Here is a 17810-nt window from a genome sequence, read left to right on the forward strand (position 1 = left end):
AGTGCACCTGACAGTGCAGCTGCCAGGTTTAGGGAGAAGCTAGTGCTCCTTCCTCCTGACAGTGCAGCTGCCAGGTTAAGGGAGAAGCTACAAGCGCTCCTTCCTCCAGATAGGGCAGCTGCCAGGTTAAGGGAGAAGCTACAAGCGCTCCTTCCTCCAGACAGGGCAGCTGCCAGGTTTGGAGGGAAGCTACAAGCGCTCCTTCCTCCAGATAGGGCAGCTGCCAGGTTTAGGGAGAAGCTACAAGCGCTCCTTCCTCCTGACAATGCAGCTGCCAGGGTTAAGGAGAAGCTACAAGCGCTCCTTCCTCCTGACAATGCAGCTGCCAGGTTTAGGGAGAAGCTACAAGGGCTCCTTCCCACAGATAGGGCAGCTGCCTGGTTTAGGGGGAAGCTACAAGGGCTCCTTCCTCCAGATAGGGCAGCTGCCAGGTTTAAAAGATTTTCAGCTGGACCTTGGACTCAAGTGTGGGCTTCAGCACTTGAGCTCTCTGTGCACCCTGCGGCTTCCGTCTGCCAAAGTGCTGAAGATCAGACATAGTGACTGTACCAGACTCTGGAATTTAAGCTTCTTGTTCACTTTTGGTGTCTGTGGGTTCTGCTGTCAACCTAAAACCAATAAAAATCGGTAAAAGGTTTCTTCGACTACGACCAAGGATTTCCAAGATCATTACCTCTGAGGTTTTACTGATAGGCTCCTGATACCTGTAGACTTTGACATAGATGTATTTAAATGGAACCCCCCACCCCATTTCAAGGCATAGGCCAGAAACACTTGTGGGGGTCATCTACTACAGGCCAGGTGCCTACACTTGTCATCTTTTGTCTCCCAGCTGGTCCCAACCACTAACTGAGAGCCAAGAGAGACTCTAGTGCACCACAAGATGCGACTGAACAACTGACTGTGAAACACTGCTCAACGAGCTGCAGTTTCCTCACTAATGGAAGGATTACATCCGTTCCTCTGACGCGCAATCAAGCTGTGCACCTACTAATTACAGGTTGTGCAGAATGTGGTAATTAGCAGTAGTTTAATCTGCACAGAGTTCCCAGTTACTCATCCCTGAGTGTGGGTTAGCAAGCAAACTGTGCATGTCCTGCCACCCTCAATGTTCCAAGCAGCCCACACTGGCATTTTTCACTACACACCCTCACAGTTTTTTCTTGGCCTCATAAGTTAAGAATGGGCTGTATATGGGATCATGTTTCAGCAACCATTGGTGCCAGGGGCACTGCTTTTTTTTATTACTGAACTTTGGGTTAACAGTTCTAATCTGTTAATTCTCAACATGATACCCCTGGCTAAACATTTTCAGCTCATACGAGAGACATCTTGGGTTGTAGTCAGATTTCAGATCGAATCTCAGTTTGAAAAGTAAGCCGGGTGCTCTACCACAGTTACCACTGGAGAGTCAAGGACCAACAGGACTGGAGTCGAGGGTACACATGGGTAGATGCCGTCTGCCCACTAATTTTCGAGGGTAGATGCCATCTACCATGCTGCAAAGCTGGCCTCTTTCAGCAGAGTGCCATGTTCCTTTCATACTTCTCCTAGAATTCACAGAAATATGCCAACTCGTCCCGGTGTAATTTTCTGGCACCTGGACACTTTCAGCAGTGCCTGTACATTGTCTGCTTTTGTTCTAAGCAGGAACACGCAAGGGGGGATGGGCAATATAACATCCCAGCTTTGCCCATAACAAAAGCCAGAAATAAGGGGCCATTAGGTCTCTTTTTGTTGGAGTATCCAAGCTCGGGGCTATCGGGAGCCTCACACCTAGATGCAATTGAGGGGCAACAAAGACTCGCATCTTATCACTTCACAGGTACTTAAGAGAGAAATGCTTTTGACTTTGCTCAGTCCATGCATATAAGAGATATGCATACACTGTAAGTATGTCAGACGTGGTGGCCGCATTACTCATCTGATTGCAGGCTGTCAGAGCCCTTTACATCACACGTTCAGATTATACAATGACAATAAAAAATATGTGTGTACATCAATGTAAACGATGTGTTACATAAGACAGCAAGGGTTACAAGGTGTAGGAACCACATGTGCTTTATACCTCACTGTTCTATATTAGGATTACAATTTATGAACTGCAAGTAACAATAGGATCTCTGCCTTAAAAGCCGTAACTAACCCATTTATATAAAATAAAAATCTTTCATCTGTATGTTACATAATGTGCTTTGCAGAAGACATATTAACCCTTTATGCTACTTTGATTCGAAACTAGGTCTAGGCACAACTCAAATGTTTCCAGCAAATGCTTTATTCTCTAGAGTTCTCTTTCCATTATTATTATTATTCCCTGAGATTTAGCTGGCACGCAAAGATATCTACAGCAGGTGCCTTAACCTTATACTATATTTTAACATACAGACATTGCTACCAATTAAGGAGAACAGATTTACTACCATGTTTCTCCTCGGTGCTAATTTCTTTGTGGCAGGGTTTAAAAAAATTGAGACCCACATTTTGCATCGGAGTTGTGTCATTATTTTGGGCACAACCCTAATGCAAATTCTAATTTGTTAAATAATGCAATGTGCTCAACTGTACTCGTGATAGACCTGCTAAACATGTGTGAGTTCTTAAGATCTGATGTCACTCCTGTGAGGTCATGGGTTGTGATGTGACTTCCTGTGATAGCGCATGCAATGTCACACGCCATGGTGTCATTTCATGTGATGTCACATGCTGTGATGTCACTTCCTCTGATGTCATGCACAGCGATGTCATGTACAGTGATGTCACACCCATTCTGCTTAACTTGGTCACTCAGTGGCATCGCTATGGGTGGATAATGCCAGGGTACACGCCAGACAAAGGGACAAGACCCAGTCCTGTAGAATTCATGTCTCTCCCAAATGGCTACACCCAAGAACCACTGGAGACATAAAAGTGCATAAAGTTAGAGAGAGATATCTGTGCCTTAATTACTATATAATGCAATCCAGGATAGTTATTCCTGAGAGCTAATGGACTTCTTTAAAGCATTGAGGGCTGTATTTATTGAGATAATTTTAAAGCTGCAGCCAACACGTGTGTTGCCCATAGGCCAGCAGGCCAAGGCTTTTTCAAAGCAAAATCTTGTATGAGGTCATATAATATATGCGGTCTGGTAAATGAAAACGACTCTGCGGTCCCAGTGGACTCCCCCACTTCTTTTTTAGGATGCGAGCCCTGAGAACCAACTAGAGGTTTAGCTAACCCTTGAACGTAAAACCTCCCAGACCCCTGGACTGTGAGAATAATATGTAACTGAGTCAGAAGAAGATACGTTGCAAAGAAAAGAGCCCTGACATCTGAGCTGTCCTGGTATTGCATTCGTAAACCTGTCCAGTAAAGAACGTGTACCCATAGTTGCGGTTTTACCCAGGACAGTTTTACCACGCTATTACCAGTTCTTCCCATGTCGTGGTGAAGGATATCGTTTTTTGGGTGTAACAAGTGGTACAATTGCTTGTTTCACTTCTTATCAATCTGCTCTCCCCGTGCATACCTCGCCTTCTTATACCTGAAGCAATTTGTATGGGGAAAATCTCGGGATACAGTAGGATTTGCACTGAACTTAGAAAGTGCAACTCTGCTGTGCATAGCAAAGCTATGCACAAGGTAAACTCGCAAAGAATATTCTGCGTGCATTTCCCAGGGCATCTATGTTTAATTAGATGGAAATGATGCCACTATAAAATGATTAAGTCATGTTAGCATTAAGATAAACCAGAAAATATTGCAAGGGGTGTAATTCAGTAACTTCTCCCAATTTTACTGACAACAAAATACTGTGCACACCCAAACAGGTGGCTAGATCCTCTCCTTATGAAATTAGAAGTGTGCCCGTGCCAAGCCCAGATCACTACTCACAAGTGACCTCTTCATCAACACCCTTGAGCGACCATACAGCAAGCAGACCGGCCAAGAGGCAGAATGGGGCCTTATCATGGATGGGAAGTGCAGTCCTTTCCACTGCAGCACACTGTGGAAAAGAAGGTGTTTCTACGCCCTTCCTCTCACACAGAGCACTGGCAGGTGATGCTTTGACCATGGCCGAGGATGGCGAGCTGGCCAAGCAGGAAAGGGTAATTTGCAATTTTCCTACTGTCACTTCACTGCTCTTCAGTTGTGATCTGCTTGCCTTCAGCCTCTGATACTGACAATGAGGTGCCTGAATTACCTTATTGCTAAGCATGGAACTAAAATCCATTCAGTTTGCGGAATTTGCGGATTTTCTGCAATTTCGCGGTCCGCAAATCTCGCAAAATTGCAGAAAAATCCGCGAAATCGCGTTCGGGACCGATTTTCAAAAACTGAAGTACATGAAGTTACAGGGTTACAGCAGGTGCCCAAGTTGAAGCTAATTTCTTTGTAACCATTTACAAAATGGTTACAAAGAAATTAACTTCAACTTGGGCACCTGCTGTAACCCTGTAAGTGCTACCTGAGCGGCGCCTCCAGAGTTGTTGCCTGCTTGCAACTATTCTCTGACCCTGCTCTGACCCTCGAAGCAGGGTCAGAGAATAGTTACAAGTATGGCACAATGCTCGAGGCTGTCCCAAAAATTAAACCACAACAGGAAGCACTTACAGATAAGGAAGCAGGTGCTGGACTTGAAGCCCAAATTCAGTAACACATTAACCAGCCCCCGGTTGAGGCTGGGCAGGTGTGCTTTCTCCCCATAATCTACAGTGGTGAACCAGAGGATGCTGTGATGAACCAGAAGGTGCAGTTGTGAACCATAGGGTGCTGTGATTAACCAGAGGGTGGCAGTGGTGAACCAGAGGGTGGCAGGGGTGAACCAGTGGGTGACAGTGATGAACCAGAGGGTGGCAGTGATCAACCAGAGGGTGACAGTGGTGAACCAGAGGGTGACAGTGGTGAACCAGATGGTGCTGTGATGAACCAGATGGTGGCAGGGGTTAACCAGAGGGTGTCAGTGGTGAAACAGAGGGTGCTGTGATAAACCAGAGGTTGGCAGTGATGAACCAGAGTGTGACCGTGATGAACCAGAGGGTGGCAGTGATGAACCAGAGGGTGGCAGTGATGATCCAGAGGGTGGCAGTGGCAAACCAGAGAGTGGCAGTGTTGAACCAGAGGGTGGCACTGGTGAACCAGGGGATGCTGTGATGAACCAGAGGGTGGCAGTGATGAACCAGAGGGTGACAGTGATGATCCAGAGGGTGGCAGTGGCAAATCAGAGGGAGGCAGTGATGAACCAGAGGGTGGCAGTGATGATCCAGAGGGTGGCAGTGGTGAACCAGGGGGTGCTGTGATGAACCAGAGGGTGGCAGTGCTGAACCAGAGGGTGGCAGTGATGAACCAGAGGGTGGCAGTGGTGAACCAGAGGGTGGCAGTGGTGAACCCGAGAGTGGCAGTGTTGAACCAGAGGGTGGCACTGGTGAACCAGGGGGTGCTGTGATGAACCAGAGGGTGTCAGTGGTGAACCAGAGGGTGGCAGTGATGAACCAGAGGGTGACAGTGATGAACCAGAGGGTGGCAGTGGTGAACTAGAGGGTGGCAGTGATGTACCAGAGGGTGACAGTGATGAACCAGAGGGTGGCAGTGGTGAACCAGAGGGTGGCAGTGGTGAACCAGGGGGTGCTGTGATGAACCAGAGGGTGTCAGTGGTGAACCAGAGGGTGGCAGTGATGAACCAGAGGGTGACAGTGATGAACCAGAGGGTGGCAGTGGTGAACTAGAGGGTGGCAGTGATGAACCAGAGGGTGACAGTGATAAACCAGAGGGTGGCAGTGGTGAACCAGAGGGTGGCAGTGGTGAACCAGAGGGTTGCAGTGATGAACCAGAGGGTGACAGTGATGAACCTGAGGGTGGCAGTGGTGAACCAGAGGGTGGCAGTGGTGAACCCGAGAGTGGCAGTGTTGAACCAGAGGGTGGCACTGGTGAACCAGGGGGTGCTGTGATGAACCAGAGGGTGTCAGTGGTGAACCAGAGGGTGGCAGTGATGAACCAGAGGGTGACAGTGATGAACCAGAGGGTGGCAGTGGTGAACTAGAGGGTGGCAGTGATGAACCAGAGGGTGACAGTGATAAACCAGAGGGTGGCAGTGGTGAACCAGAGGGTGGCAGTGGTGAACCAGAGGGTTGCAGTGATGAACCAGAGGGTGACAGTGATGAACCAGAGGGTGGCAGTGGTGAACCAGAGGGTGGCAGTGATGAACCAGGGGGTGACAGTGATGAACCAGAGGGTGGCAGTGGTGAACCAGAGAGTGGCAGTGATGAACCAGAGGGTGGCAGTGGTGAACCAGAGGGTGGCAGTGATGAACCAGAGGGTGGCAGTGATCAACCAGAGGGTGACAGTGGTGAACCAGAGGGTGACAGTGGTGAACCAGATGGTGCTGTGATGAACCAGATGGTGGCAGGGGTTAACCAGAGGGTGTCAGTGGTGAAACAGAGGGTGCTGTGATAAACCAGAGGTTGGCAGTGATGAACCAGAGTGTGACCGTGATGAACCAGAGGGTGGCAGTGATGAACCAGAGGGTGGCATTGATGATCCAGAGGGTGGCAGTGGCAAACCAGAGAGTGGCAGTGTTGAACCAGAGGGTGGCACTGGTGAACCAGGGGATGCTGTGATGAACCAGAGGGTGGCAGTGATGAACCAGAGGGTGACAGTGATGATCCAGAGGGTGGCAGTGGCAAACCAGAGGGAGGCAGTGATGAACCAGAGGGTGGCAGTGATGATCCAGAGGGTGGCAGTGGTGAACCAGGGGGTGCTGTGATGAACCAGAGGGTGGCAGTGCTGAACCAGAGGGTGGCAGTGATGAACCAGAGGGTGGCAGTGGTGAACCAGAGGGTGGCAGTGGTGAACCAGAGAGTGGCAGTGTTGAACCAGAGGGTGGCACTGGTGAACCAGGGGGTGCTGTGATGAACCAGAGGGTGTCAGTGGTGAACCAGAGGGTGGCAGTGATGAACCAGAGGGTGACAGTGATGAACCAGAGGGTGGCAGTGGTGAACTAGAGGGTGGCAGTGATGAACCAGAGGGTGACAGTGATGAACCAGAGGGTGGCAGTGGTGAACCAGAGGGTGGCAGTGGTGAACCAGAGGGTTGCAGTGATGAACCAGAGGGTGACAGTGATGAACCAGAGGGTGGCAGTGGTGAACCAGAGGGTGGCAGTGATGAACCAGAGGGTGACAGTGATGAACCAGAGGGTGGCAGTGGTGAACCAGAGAGTGGCAGTGATGAACCAGAGGGTGGCAGTGGTGAACCAGAGGGTGGCAGTGATGAACCAGAGGGTGACAGTGATGAACTAGAGGGTGGCAGTGATGAACCAGAGGGTGGCAGTGGTGAACCAGAGGGTGCTGTGATGAACCAGAGGGTGGCAGTGATAAACAAGAGGGTGACAGTGATGAACCAGAGGGTGGCAGTGGTGAACCAGAGGGTGCTGTGATGACCCAGAGGGTGGCAGTGGTGAATCAGAGGGTGGCAGTGGTGAACCAGAGGGTTGCAGTGGTGAACCAGAGGGTGGCAGTGATGAACCAGAGGGTGGCAGTGATGAACCAGAGGGTGGCGCTGCTAAACTGCCCGGGAGCCCTGTGGGTGTGAGCCCCTGCGCTGCTGAGCTGCCCTGCGGTTGTGAGCCCACACGCTACTGAACAGCCCCGGGGCCCAGTGGGTGTGAGCCCCCGTGCTGCTGAACTGCCCCAGAGCCCTCTCAGTGTGAAAATCATTTGTGCTCAATTGCCTGGGAGCCCTCTGGGTGTGAGCACACATTGTGCTAAGTGTCCCGCTGTCCCCAGTACATATATACCCGTACCACACAGCACCATTATGCTCTTGCACCATGACGTCTGGTGCCTGGATGCTCCTGATCCGTGTAGGTGGTACCACCATCTGGTGCAGGCAAAATGTAAAGTCATGACTTGCTACACAGCACCAATAAACACGTGTCCCCCCTGGCACCGGTATGCGCATGTACCAGGCGTGGAGCACCCGCATGCCACTGCACCCTACTGCCCAGCGCCAGCATATGCCTGTACGGGGCAGATTAGTATGAGATGGGACATTGTCCAGCAGAAGCAGCTGCATGCGCCTGAACCCACTGAACAGGATCAGAATGGCTTTGTACCAACACGCGCAGCAGAGCTATCTTGGACATCTGAAGGATTCTGGGGTCCTGTGCCAAACGTATTTTTGCATTCATGAGTTTCTTGAGCGCCATCCCCATGTTGCTCCTGTGACCAGGAGGCTGCTTTCGCCTCACCTGCTGCTCTGCTCGGTCTCTGACCCTTTATAAACAAGATGCATGTGAACTTGCATAGAAGCCCCGCCCGTTTGGCCCCATCCACCACACACTAGTGGTATGAAACGTCTTCCCACCCGTCCCAACTATAATGGCTAGCTCACTCAAGGGATCTCGGCGCCTTTTGGCATGCTGGCAAAGTTACAGGCCCACGTGGTCACATATTTGTGCAAATGGCACAAAAATCTGCGAGTTTGCGGGAAAATTTGCGAACTTTTTTTGCAATTTCGCACAAATTCGCGGATCGCGAATTCGCAAATTTCGCCCATACTTACTTATTGCCTTCCCACCCCCAAGCCACGGTAGTTGCCAGAATTACATGAAGATGCACTTTGATTTAACCTCTATCCCTAACAGAGTCTTGAACTTTGCATGGAAACAACATCGTAGAGTTCATTTTTGGTGATTTGTGACATGAGAATGCTAACCAGGAAAATATACCTAGCCTGGCAGAAATTCCTTTGTCTCTACCTTTCTTGCAATTGTTATTAGCTTGTCATAGTTTCCTTTCTCTCTATTGTTTTACTTTGTGTGTTACTTCCAATGGCTCTTTGTGTGTCTGGCCTTTTCTGTCTATTTGTCTAGCCCTTCATTTCACTTTCTGTACATGTTGGTTTCTTTATTTCTTCTTCTACCTTTTATTCTATCTCTTTCTCTCGCCGTACCTTTCTCTGGTCTGTTTTGGTGGTAACGCCCAACACACCTCAGTTTCATCCTTCTACTTCATTGTGCCTGGTGGTGAACTGTTGCTTCTGCTATGGAGTGATGGTGCAGAACCAGGTGACCCCCAGAAATTCTCTGACTTGGCCTACCATTCACTTCAGCTTAAATCTCTAGTATGGTCGCTCAGTCCTCTGGAGCTGTTTGCCTATTGGAAGCACAGGATCTACGCAATGGTGGCTTTTGGCGTTGGCATATCTAAACAGCATTGAGTGGAGGGCAGTGTAACAGAGTCCATAATTTGGAAGCAGAGGCAAAGAAGAGTAAAATATAACACCCGACCATCAAGCAAAGGGTGACACTATCTAGAAAATACTGTTACCATGAAGCCACCTACTCTTACAGGAGAGGGTAAACACAGACTGTGCAGCAGAAGAAACACAAAGTCTTTCAGCTCTAGTGCTAGCATCTTTTTATTTCTCCTGGCCTTTAATTACAAGTCTGCCATCTTCACTACTGTACCTCCATGCAGTGATTTTCTTGACAACATGTGTTGTTGTTCCCAGGGGGCATGCGTTGGCCTGAAAGTTTCCATATAAAATATAGGGCCCCTGAAGGCAAATATAGATTAAAGTTGAACAAGCTTACTGTCCTAAGCTTTAGAATGTGTGTGAAGGGAAGGGTTGTGGTAGTGAGAAACAGATAGGCTTTTGCAGTGTGAAACCAGGTCACTTGATTCAAAGTAACAAGGCCCAATACATTGTTAGGCACGGAAATCGTTGCAGTAATACATCATTCTACCAATTCTTCTCTCACTGAGTCTAGCTTTCAATCTCAGCTCTCCCTACTCTACACCTCTTTGCTTCTTGTGTCTTCTAGTTAGAAAAGTAAGTTTCTATTTTAAAACCTCAGCCTGTTGAGTGCTCCTTCTTCAATCAAACTTCCTAAGTATGGTTACTCCTACATTTGAGAATACTTAGGTAAGTACTCATTTTGGAACCCTGGGTGTTATGTAGGACTCTGTGCTGGGCTTATCTGTGTGTTTTTCTCTATGCAGCAACACCAGGAATTCTGCATTCATGTCTCACTAGCGCACCACATCTAGTGTTTCTCTGACTCTCTACTTCTTTTACTCTGGCTCTTCATCTACCTTTTTCCTGGACTCCTCTCTCCTCCTGTTCTGAAGATGACATTTTCCTTCTACTCTTACAGCTTCCAGCCAGCTGGGTTGATGGAAAAGATCCAGGCAATTGCCCAGAATGTCTCTGAGATATCCGTCAAGGTGGATCGCATCCTGCGGAACAGCCATTTCAACGAGAAAGGTGAGTTCTCCAACATCTATAGCAGGGTCAAGAGTAAAGTGGAAATAATTTAATTGAACTTGTATTTTCTAAGCACCTGATTATCCAGGAGTAGGGTGTCCTTGTGCTACTGCTGTGGAACAGAAAGAGCTCATAGTATCGGCTTTAAAACAGAAGGATGTGGAGCTGTTTTCTAAAAGTATTGATGCACTGCTCATGGTAACACAGAGAGGAGGAGGCAATTTGTCTCAGGTTTTGGTGGTGAGCAACCCTCCGCGGTTAGACTTGAATCTGAGTACTTGCATTAGGGTGGGCCATGCTAGAATGCAGGGTCCTCGAAGGGATGTGGCTAGAGAAATGCAAGACTGTTTATGTTGGAAATGGTGCATTTTCTGTTGATAGGAAGACAGTGTAATGTCCTGAGATGATGTGAAATTCTAGATCTATGATTGAGGCCAAGGATTAGGTGTACAGATGCATTTTCTATATGTTAGAGGTTCTCAGGGGAATAGACTAGAGGACTAAGAAAAAGCAAGTTGCAGTTCTAGTAGGGGGAATATGAATGATTGAATACTAGTCTTGCAACAATAGGGTGGAAGAAGCATCAACAGCTTGCAAATGTTTTTAATGAGGAAGAAGCAGATGCTACTGTTTGTTGATGGGCAATGAGAAGGACACTTGGGGAAAGGTGACTCAAAGATTACATACTGAATCGGCGGGAAGAGGGGAAGGATCTAATCACTTTTCACACATTTCATGTGACCAAATGGAAGCGTCCTCAAAGGCTAGCACTTTGTTATGTCGGAGTTCAGGCAAAGTGCATTGAGATCCATTCAGTAAGCCAGTGCTTTCATACAATCTTTGAATTGTTCAGATGTTGAGGTCCGTCAAGATTAAAGATAAGTTCAGCAAGTTCAGTAGTGCCAACAAAGCACTAGGTAGTTACAGTTAGGTCTGCTTTTCCATAGACAGAGTGTTTTTGTTTGCTAATAACTTTGGCCCTGTTTTATAAATCTCCTTGAAACTTTCCCAAAACAAAGCTCATCTACCTCAGTTCCTTCCTGGAATGCTTCGGGGTCATCCATCGAGTGGGGGCGGAAAAAAAAGGGGGTTCCCAAATCAGAAAATACCCATGCATTTTATTTGGACTTCTTTAGGACAGGTTACAGCAAATACTGCTGAAAAGAACTATACAAAATTTGCCAGGAATCTAAATTTTGGTCTGCAGGTTGTGCTTTTTCTGATTTGGTGTAAATCCGTTCAGCAGTTTTTGAGATAGTAATTCAAAATAACTGTATATTTTGGCGGTTTAGACTTGCGAGACTCTCTGGGACTCTCGCAGGATTACCGTTTTAAAAATAGAGCATTCTGATTGGCCTACATAGCTTTATTTTCCATGGGCCATCTCGCTCCCACAGGAGTCAGACTCCAACAAAAGTGAGTGATCTGATTGGCTGCCAGCGCCATGAGAAAAACTTTGGTGGCAGCTATTACAGGACTCAGGGACTTAGTCCCCTGTCCTAAAGTTCTTTAAAAAGGAGATATACTGGGGCAGGGTAGGAAAACCTGACCCGCTAGGCCCCATAGGGCTGGGGTACCCCTTGGGTCTAAAAAAAGAGAACGGGCAGAAAATGCTGCAATCCTCAGATACTCTCACAGAATCAAAAAACATTTGAGTTGTCATTAGTGATGTCATAATTGATGTCATATAACATGTCCTGAGTGATGTCATATGTGAGGTCATGACCAGAGCATGGCGGGGCTCAAGTTACAGTCAGCGCTGCTAACTGTAACCGGTGAGTTTTTTTAGTTGAAAATGTTAATGTTGTCAATGACAAATTCAACTAACTACAACGTTAACTTGAACTTTGCTTTATTCAGTGAATGTCTAAGATTTTTTTAAACGAAAATCGATCTTTTTATCACACCTAACCAAGACGTTAGTTTAATCTTTGTTTTTTTCAGTGAATTTCAACTTTTTTTTTTTAAAGTAAATGAATTATTTTTTGAGTGCATGTATGTTAGAATAAGTGATGAATATATCCTGTGTGAGATCATTCTTTTTAAAAGGAATGGCTCTCTATAGTAACATGACAGGCGTGATTAGTAGGGTGTACGGATGAAATGGATTCTCCTTTCAGACCTCTCTCCAAGATGAGAGGTGTGCATAGTATGGTGTGGGGATGGACTGGCCTCTCTTTCAGATGTCTCTCTTGCAGATGACAGGCGTGCGTAGTAGTGTGTGTGGATGGGCTGGCTTCTCCTTTCATACCTGTCTCTTAGATTACATTTTTGCATTGTAGGGTATGTGGATGAACTGACCTCTCCTTTGAGACCTCTCTCTCATATCACAGGTGTGCATAGTAGGGTGTATGGGGTGCAACTAACCTCTTCTTGGAGACTTGTCTTTCAGATGATGAGTGTGTGTAGTAGGGTATGTGTCAGTTTCTCACTGTGCGGGGAGGTGATTCGTCAGTTTCTTACTGTAGCCCCGGTGTTAGTATAGACGATGCGTGAGGATCGGCGATACGTTGATTCTTGATGCGGCAACAGCGCTGCATTGGTCTCTCCAACCAGGGTACCACAATGCTTTGGTTCTTGCAGCTGCATAGCAGGACCTGCATCAGAATTGGTGTAGTGATCTCGTACTTCGGGTATCGGTGCACAGGATTCGGTGTGCTGCAATTTCTCCAGCCGGGGGCAGGCACTGCATAGTTCTTCAGCAATGTATCGGAAACAGGTGCTGATGTGTCGTGCTTCTTGAAATTGCATTTCTTTTCCAGCTCCCAACTGCAGGAATACCTCTCCAGAGGCCCAACTCAGCAACAACAAGCACCTCTTGGCAGGTCAGAACTCCCAGCAAGGAAGTTCAGGGGGGCTAGTGGTGAAGTCTTTGTGTCTCCTGAGATTTCAGAACAGGAGGCAAGCTCTACTTAAAGCCCTTGGAGATCTTCCCCAAGCAGGAGATACAGCACGCAGCAAAGTCTTTATCCTCTCCCTGGCAGAAACAGCCACTGGAGGCAAACCCCAGACAACACACAGACATGGGACAGTTCTTCTCCTTCAGTCTTCCCAGCTCTTCTCCTTGGCAGAGGTTTCTCTTGAATTCCAGAAGTAATCTAAAGTTCTGGGTTCTGGGTCCCGATATTTATATTCCATTTCTCTTGGTTCTCTGTGCTCTGTGCTCAGTCAAAACCATTTATGTCCTCTCTGGTGCAGCTACCCAGCAGGAGGTGGAGACAGCATTGTGTAAGGCAGACCAGCCCAATTCAGATGAAAGGAAATCTCCTCCCCTTACTCTAAATGCAGCCCGGGTCTATTCGGCCCAGCCCTGACTCATCCAGGAAAGGCAGGACACATATCAAGTGGCTGTCTACAGTGAATGGCCATCACCAGCCCCTGTCACTCCAAAGCCAGACAATCAATCAACAAACCAGCAGAGGCCCACAGGATGGCCAAACAAGAAAATACCTACTTTCTAAAAGTGGTATTTTCACACAAAGAATGTAAAAATCATCCGTCCTAAAAGGTGCATCTTTAGATTCTGAGTCCAGGCATACTAAACTTCACCTTCATATCTTGCACCAATGGGAAGTTATATTTATACGATGTTATAAATAAACTCCCATTCTATCCTATGGGACAGATATCCTTTCAATAGAGAAAAACGAAATTCACTGTAGTTCACTATCAGGGCATGTTACACACATCAGGGCATTTCCTACAATTCACATACACTGCACCCTTCCCACAGGGGTACTTTGGACCTATGTTAGGGGTGACTCACATGGAAGAAAAGGGAAGGTTAGGGCCTGGCAAGTGGGTGCACTTGCCACATTGACTTGGCAGTCTCAAACTACGCACAGACACTGCTGTGGCAGGTCTGAGAATCTTTTGCTAGGCTGATTGTGTGGGTGGCCCAATCAGTGCTGCAGGTTCACTAGCAGCATTTAACTTACAGGCCCTGGGCATACACTGTACTAGGGACGCTGTGGTAAGTCAAACAAGCCAATCATGGAAAAACCAATCCATAGTCATAATTTACAGAGGGAGCACTGCACTGTGGCACTGACCATCAGTGTCAAAGTGGCCAAAGCATCTAGAACAGCAAAAATGGAGTCCAGCACACAGCAAAATCACAGGAGGCAGAGGCACAAATACAGGGGAAACCCACGCCAAGGATGGCAGGTCTAACAACATTTGTGCATACTAGTGGGTAGAGAGGGACAGCCCTCTCCAGTGTTATTATTAGAGTGGGTGAAACGACTGAACTCTCCTTTAAGACCTCTCTCTCAGTTGACAGGTGCGCATATTAGGGTGTGTGTGGGAAGAGATTATACTACTCCCAACCGTTTCCAAGCTGATATTGTAAATAGTAGACTCTGATAAACACCATGTCCACCAATACTCCTTCCTACAGTAACAAGCATGCACACCAGAGTGTTTTCGAAGATCACCTACGCCTTCCTATTTTTCATGCTCTTAAGAGAATTAGGGGTGGGTGGAAGTCACGAAAGGGACTTTTGCGGCGAGGCATGGAGATTAAACCAATCTCTGTGCCTCTCCGCATATTTCCGTTAAGCGACACCCGCCCGCCGCCTGCCCCCCGCCCGCAATATTAAACAACATTAAAGCCTAAAATAAGATTTTTAAAACTTACCTTATCACGGGGTCATCTTCCTTGTCCATCTAGCCTTCTTCTTGGAACTGCGCATGCGCTGGAGCCTGCGCAAAGGCCAAAGTTGTTAGTATGTGTGTAGATATATATATGTATACATCTACATACATATATATTCACTGAAAAAACAATAGGTTTCACACCAGTTATAGTTAGCTGGAAGTTTTACTCGCATAAAACCATTGAAATTCCCACGTTATAGTTAGTTGGACTCACTATAACTTGCGCATGCAATGCACTGCTGATGACGTCACATATTACATCACTCATGACATGGTCAGTGACATCACTCATGACATCACTGATGACACCATCCAGTGAATGTGTGTCTTTCTGAAAATAAATATGTGGTATATATGTATATGTAAAAGTTGATGGAAGAATAAATGTTTAAATAAGTGTTTACATAGATTTTTTTTTTAATTGATTGGTTAACTGGTTTATTAAGTGTATCTTAGTGAATACATACATTAGAGAGTAATGTTTAAATATTTAAATATATGTATTAGTGTTTCACTTTGTGTATAAGTGGCTGCATGGGTTGGTGAGTAGCTACATATGTATGTATATGGGTTATTAGATGTTTTTCTTAGTATCAGTATGAGTGTTTGTATGGTTTAGTGGGGGTATTACTTAGCACATAGATGCTTGAATGACTGACTCTATTTGTATGTGTTTTGAAGACAGCATATGTGCAGGACTGTATGGGTGGATGAGTGTGTATATGTGTGTGTTAGTGAGTGAATGACTGTCTTACTAGTGTCTTTATCATTAACTACATATGTTTTAATGTAGTATATGTGAATATTGATGTATATAAGTGAGTATATGGGAGAGTGAGGGATTGTAAGAGTTCCTGTTTAAATAAGTATGTGTTTCTATAAGTGATTGTTTAAGAGAGTAAGTATGTGTAAGTTTACTTAGAAGTAAGGTGGTAGTGTGTGTATAGCTGTATATGCAAATAAATGGATGTTCAATAGTTTATTTGCATGTGTGAGTATGTGTGAGAGTATCTTTTGGATGACTGTCGGTGTGTAACAGGATGTATAGGTGTATCACTACATATGATGAGTGAGTATATGTATGAGTGACTATATAGAACTGTTGGTGAAAGAGTGGATGTGTATATAGATGGTGGAATTATTGAATTGGTTTTTGTAACTGGTATGGGTATCTCCATTTTTTTCAAAATTTTACTTTCTATTATTGAATATGGGTTTCAAGGGTTACATTACAGTGAAAGGATGTCTCTCACTCTGTCACAGGATGGTGTCATCAGTGATGTCATGAGTGATGTCACTGACCATGTCATGAGTGATGTAATATGTGACGTCATCAGCAGTGCATTGCACGCGCAAGTTATAGTGAGTCCAACTAACTATAACGTGGGAATTTCAATGGTTTTATGTGAGTAAAACTTCCAGCTATCTATAACTGGTGTGAAACCTATGGTTTTTTCAGTGAGTTTCATAGGTTTTTTAAATGCTAATTCCTAACTATAACTGGTGTGAAACCTATGGTTTTTTCAGTGAATTTCATAGGTTTTGTAAATGCTAATTCCTAACTATATATAGGGCCTCAAACCTATGTTGTTTTTTTCTTTGAATTTCATAGGTTTTTTAATAGCTAATTTCTATAGCTATGAAATATAATATTTTTTATAAAAAATCCTATATTGTATATTTATGTAATACTATTTTTTATGTATATTTTCCCTTTTTTATTTTAATTTTTTTGCCTTGGTGCGCTCCCGGTGCGCGTACCGGAGAACGCACCGGTAAGCGCAGTGTTATGGTGCGCCCCGGTGCGCATACCGGTGAGCGGCCCGTTAGCGCCATTGCCGCGAATGAAAACATCATCGTGACGTATCGCTTAGCCGCGAGATGCGTCTTATGACGCACAGCGTAAGCGCACCCGCGCTTACGATCGCGCAACGTAAGCGCCGCCGGGCGCGCCCCGGGGCGCGCAGCGTAAGCGCGTCGGGTCATGTGACCTGAACATAACACTTTTCTTTGGTTTCTAACATTTTTTTTTTACAAAGAATGAAATCCCCACCCATTTCCTTCACTTCTTCTTTCACTTTTGTGACTGCAAGACCTGCCTTTTTGCTGTCGGATCTTTGTGGGAATAAAATCTTGGATTATTATGGCTGCCAGACCATCCAGCAGTGAAGATGACTCCAATGAATTTCTTGATGAAGAGGCTCCTCAGCCGAAAGTAAAAGAACACTTTATTTGGAAGTTTTTTTCTATTCCTGATGACAAGAAGAAAGTAAATGCTCCAAAAGTGGAGTGCAGGATTTGTCACACTGTCCTGTCACGGGGTGACCCCACTAAGAAATATTCATTTGGTAACTCCACAATGATTCGCCATGTGGAGAGGAGGCACCCCCAGAATTTTGCCCGGGAAAGTGTCAGGGCTCTGGCACGAGAGGCTCCCAGTGATGGGGCCTCTACTTCAACCGGAGGACAAACTGCATCAGGGAGGGAGCAATCACAAGAGCAGATTCCCAACATCCAGCCTGCTTTTAATAATGGCGTTATTAAATGCAGATATTGCAATAAGTTACTTTGCTATGGGGAACAAAGTGTTCTGCTCATGGTTCAAGCATTGGATAACCATCGCTGCCGTTTCCAGCCCTAATTTATTATTTTTTGTTTTTTGCTCCTGTTGAGCAGTTTCCCATTCCCTGTTTTTGTTTTTGTTGTAAAAAGAAGAAAAAAAAAGTTCTTTTTAGAACTACCTCCAATTCTCATCAAAGAGCTGTGTTCTTTAAAAATATATTTATTTAATCATGCAGACCCATGGTACGCTCCCCGGTACGCTCCCCGGTGCGCGTACCAGGCGCTCCCCGCCTCCCCCCCCCCCCCCGTGAAAATCGAAACTTTTTTTTTCCCCCGCGGGG

General features: G+C 46.1%; 1 protein-coding gene across 2 annotated transcripts in view; it reads left to right on the top strand.

Annotated features, from left to right (window-relative positions):
- MGAT5B (alpha-1,6-mannosylglycoprotein 6-beta-N-acetylglucosaminyltransferase B) overlaps nt 1–17810 on the top strand; it is a 793707-nt gene that overhangs the window by 413153 nt on the left and 362744 nt on the right. For both annotated transcript variants that reach the window (XM_078654621.1, XM_078654622.1), the window contains exon 4: nt 10139–10248. In XM_078654621.1, coding sequence (XP_078510747.1) covers nt 10139–10248 — 110 coding nt within the window. The remainder of the gene's footprint in view (nt 1–10138; nt 10249–17810) is intronic.

This window comes from Lissotriton helveticus, chromosome 7 (genome assembly GCF_964261635.1).
Source record: "Lissotriton helveticus chromosome 7, aLisHel1.1, whole genome shotgun sequence".
NCBI classification, from domain to species: Eukaryota; Metazoa; Chordata; class Amphibia; order Caudata; family Salamandridae; genus Lissotriton; species Lissotriton helveticus.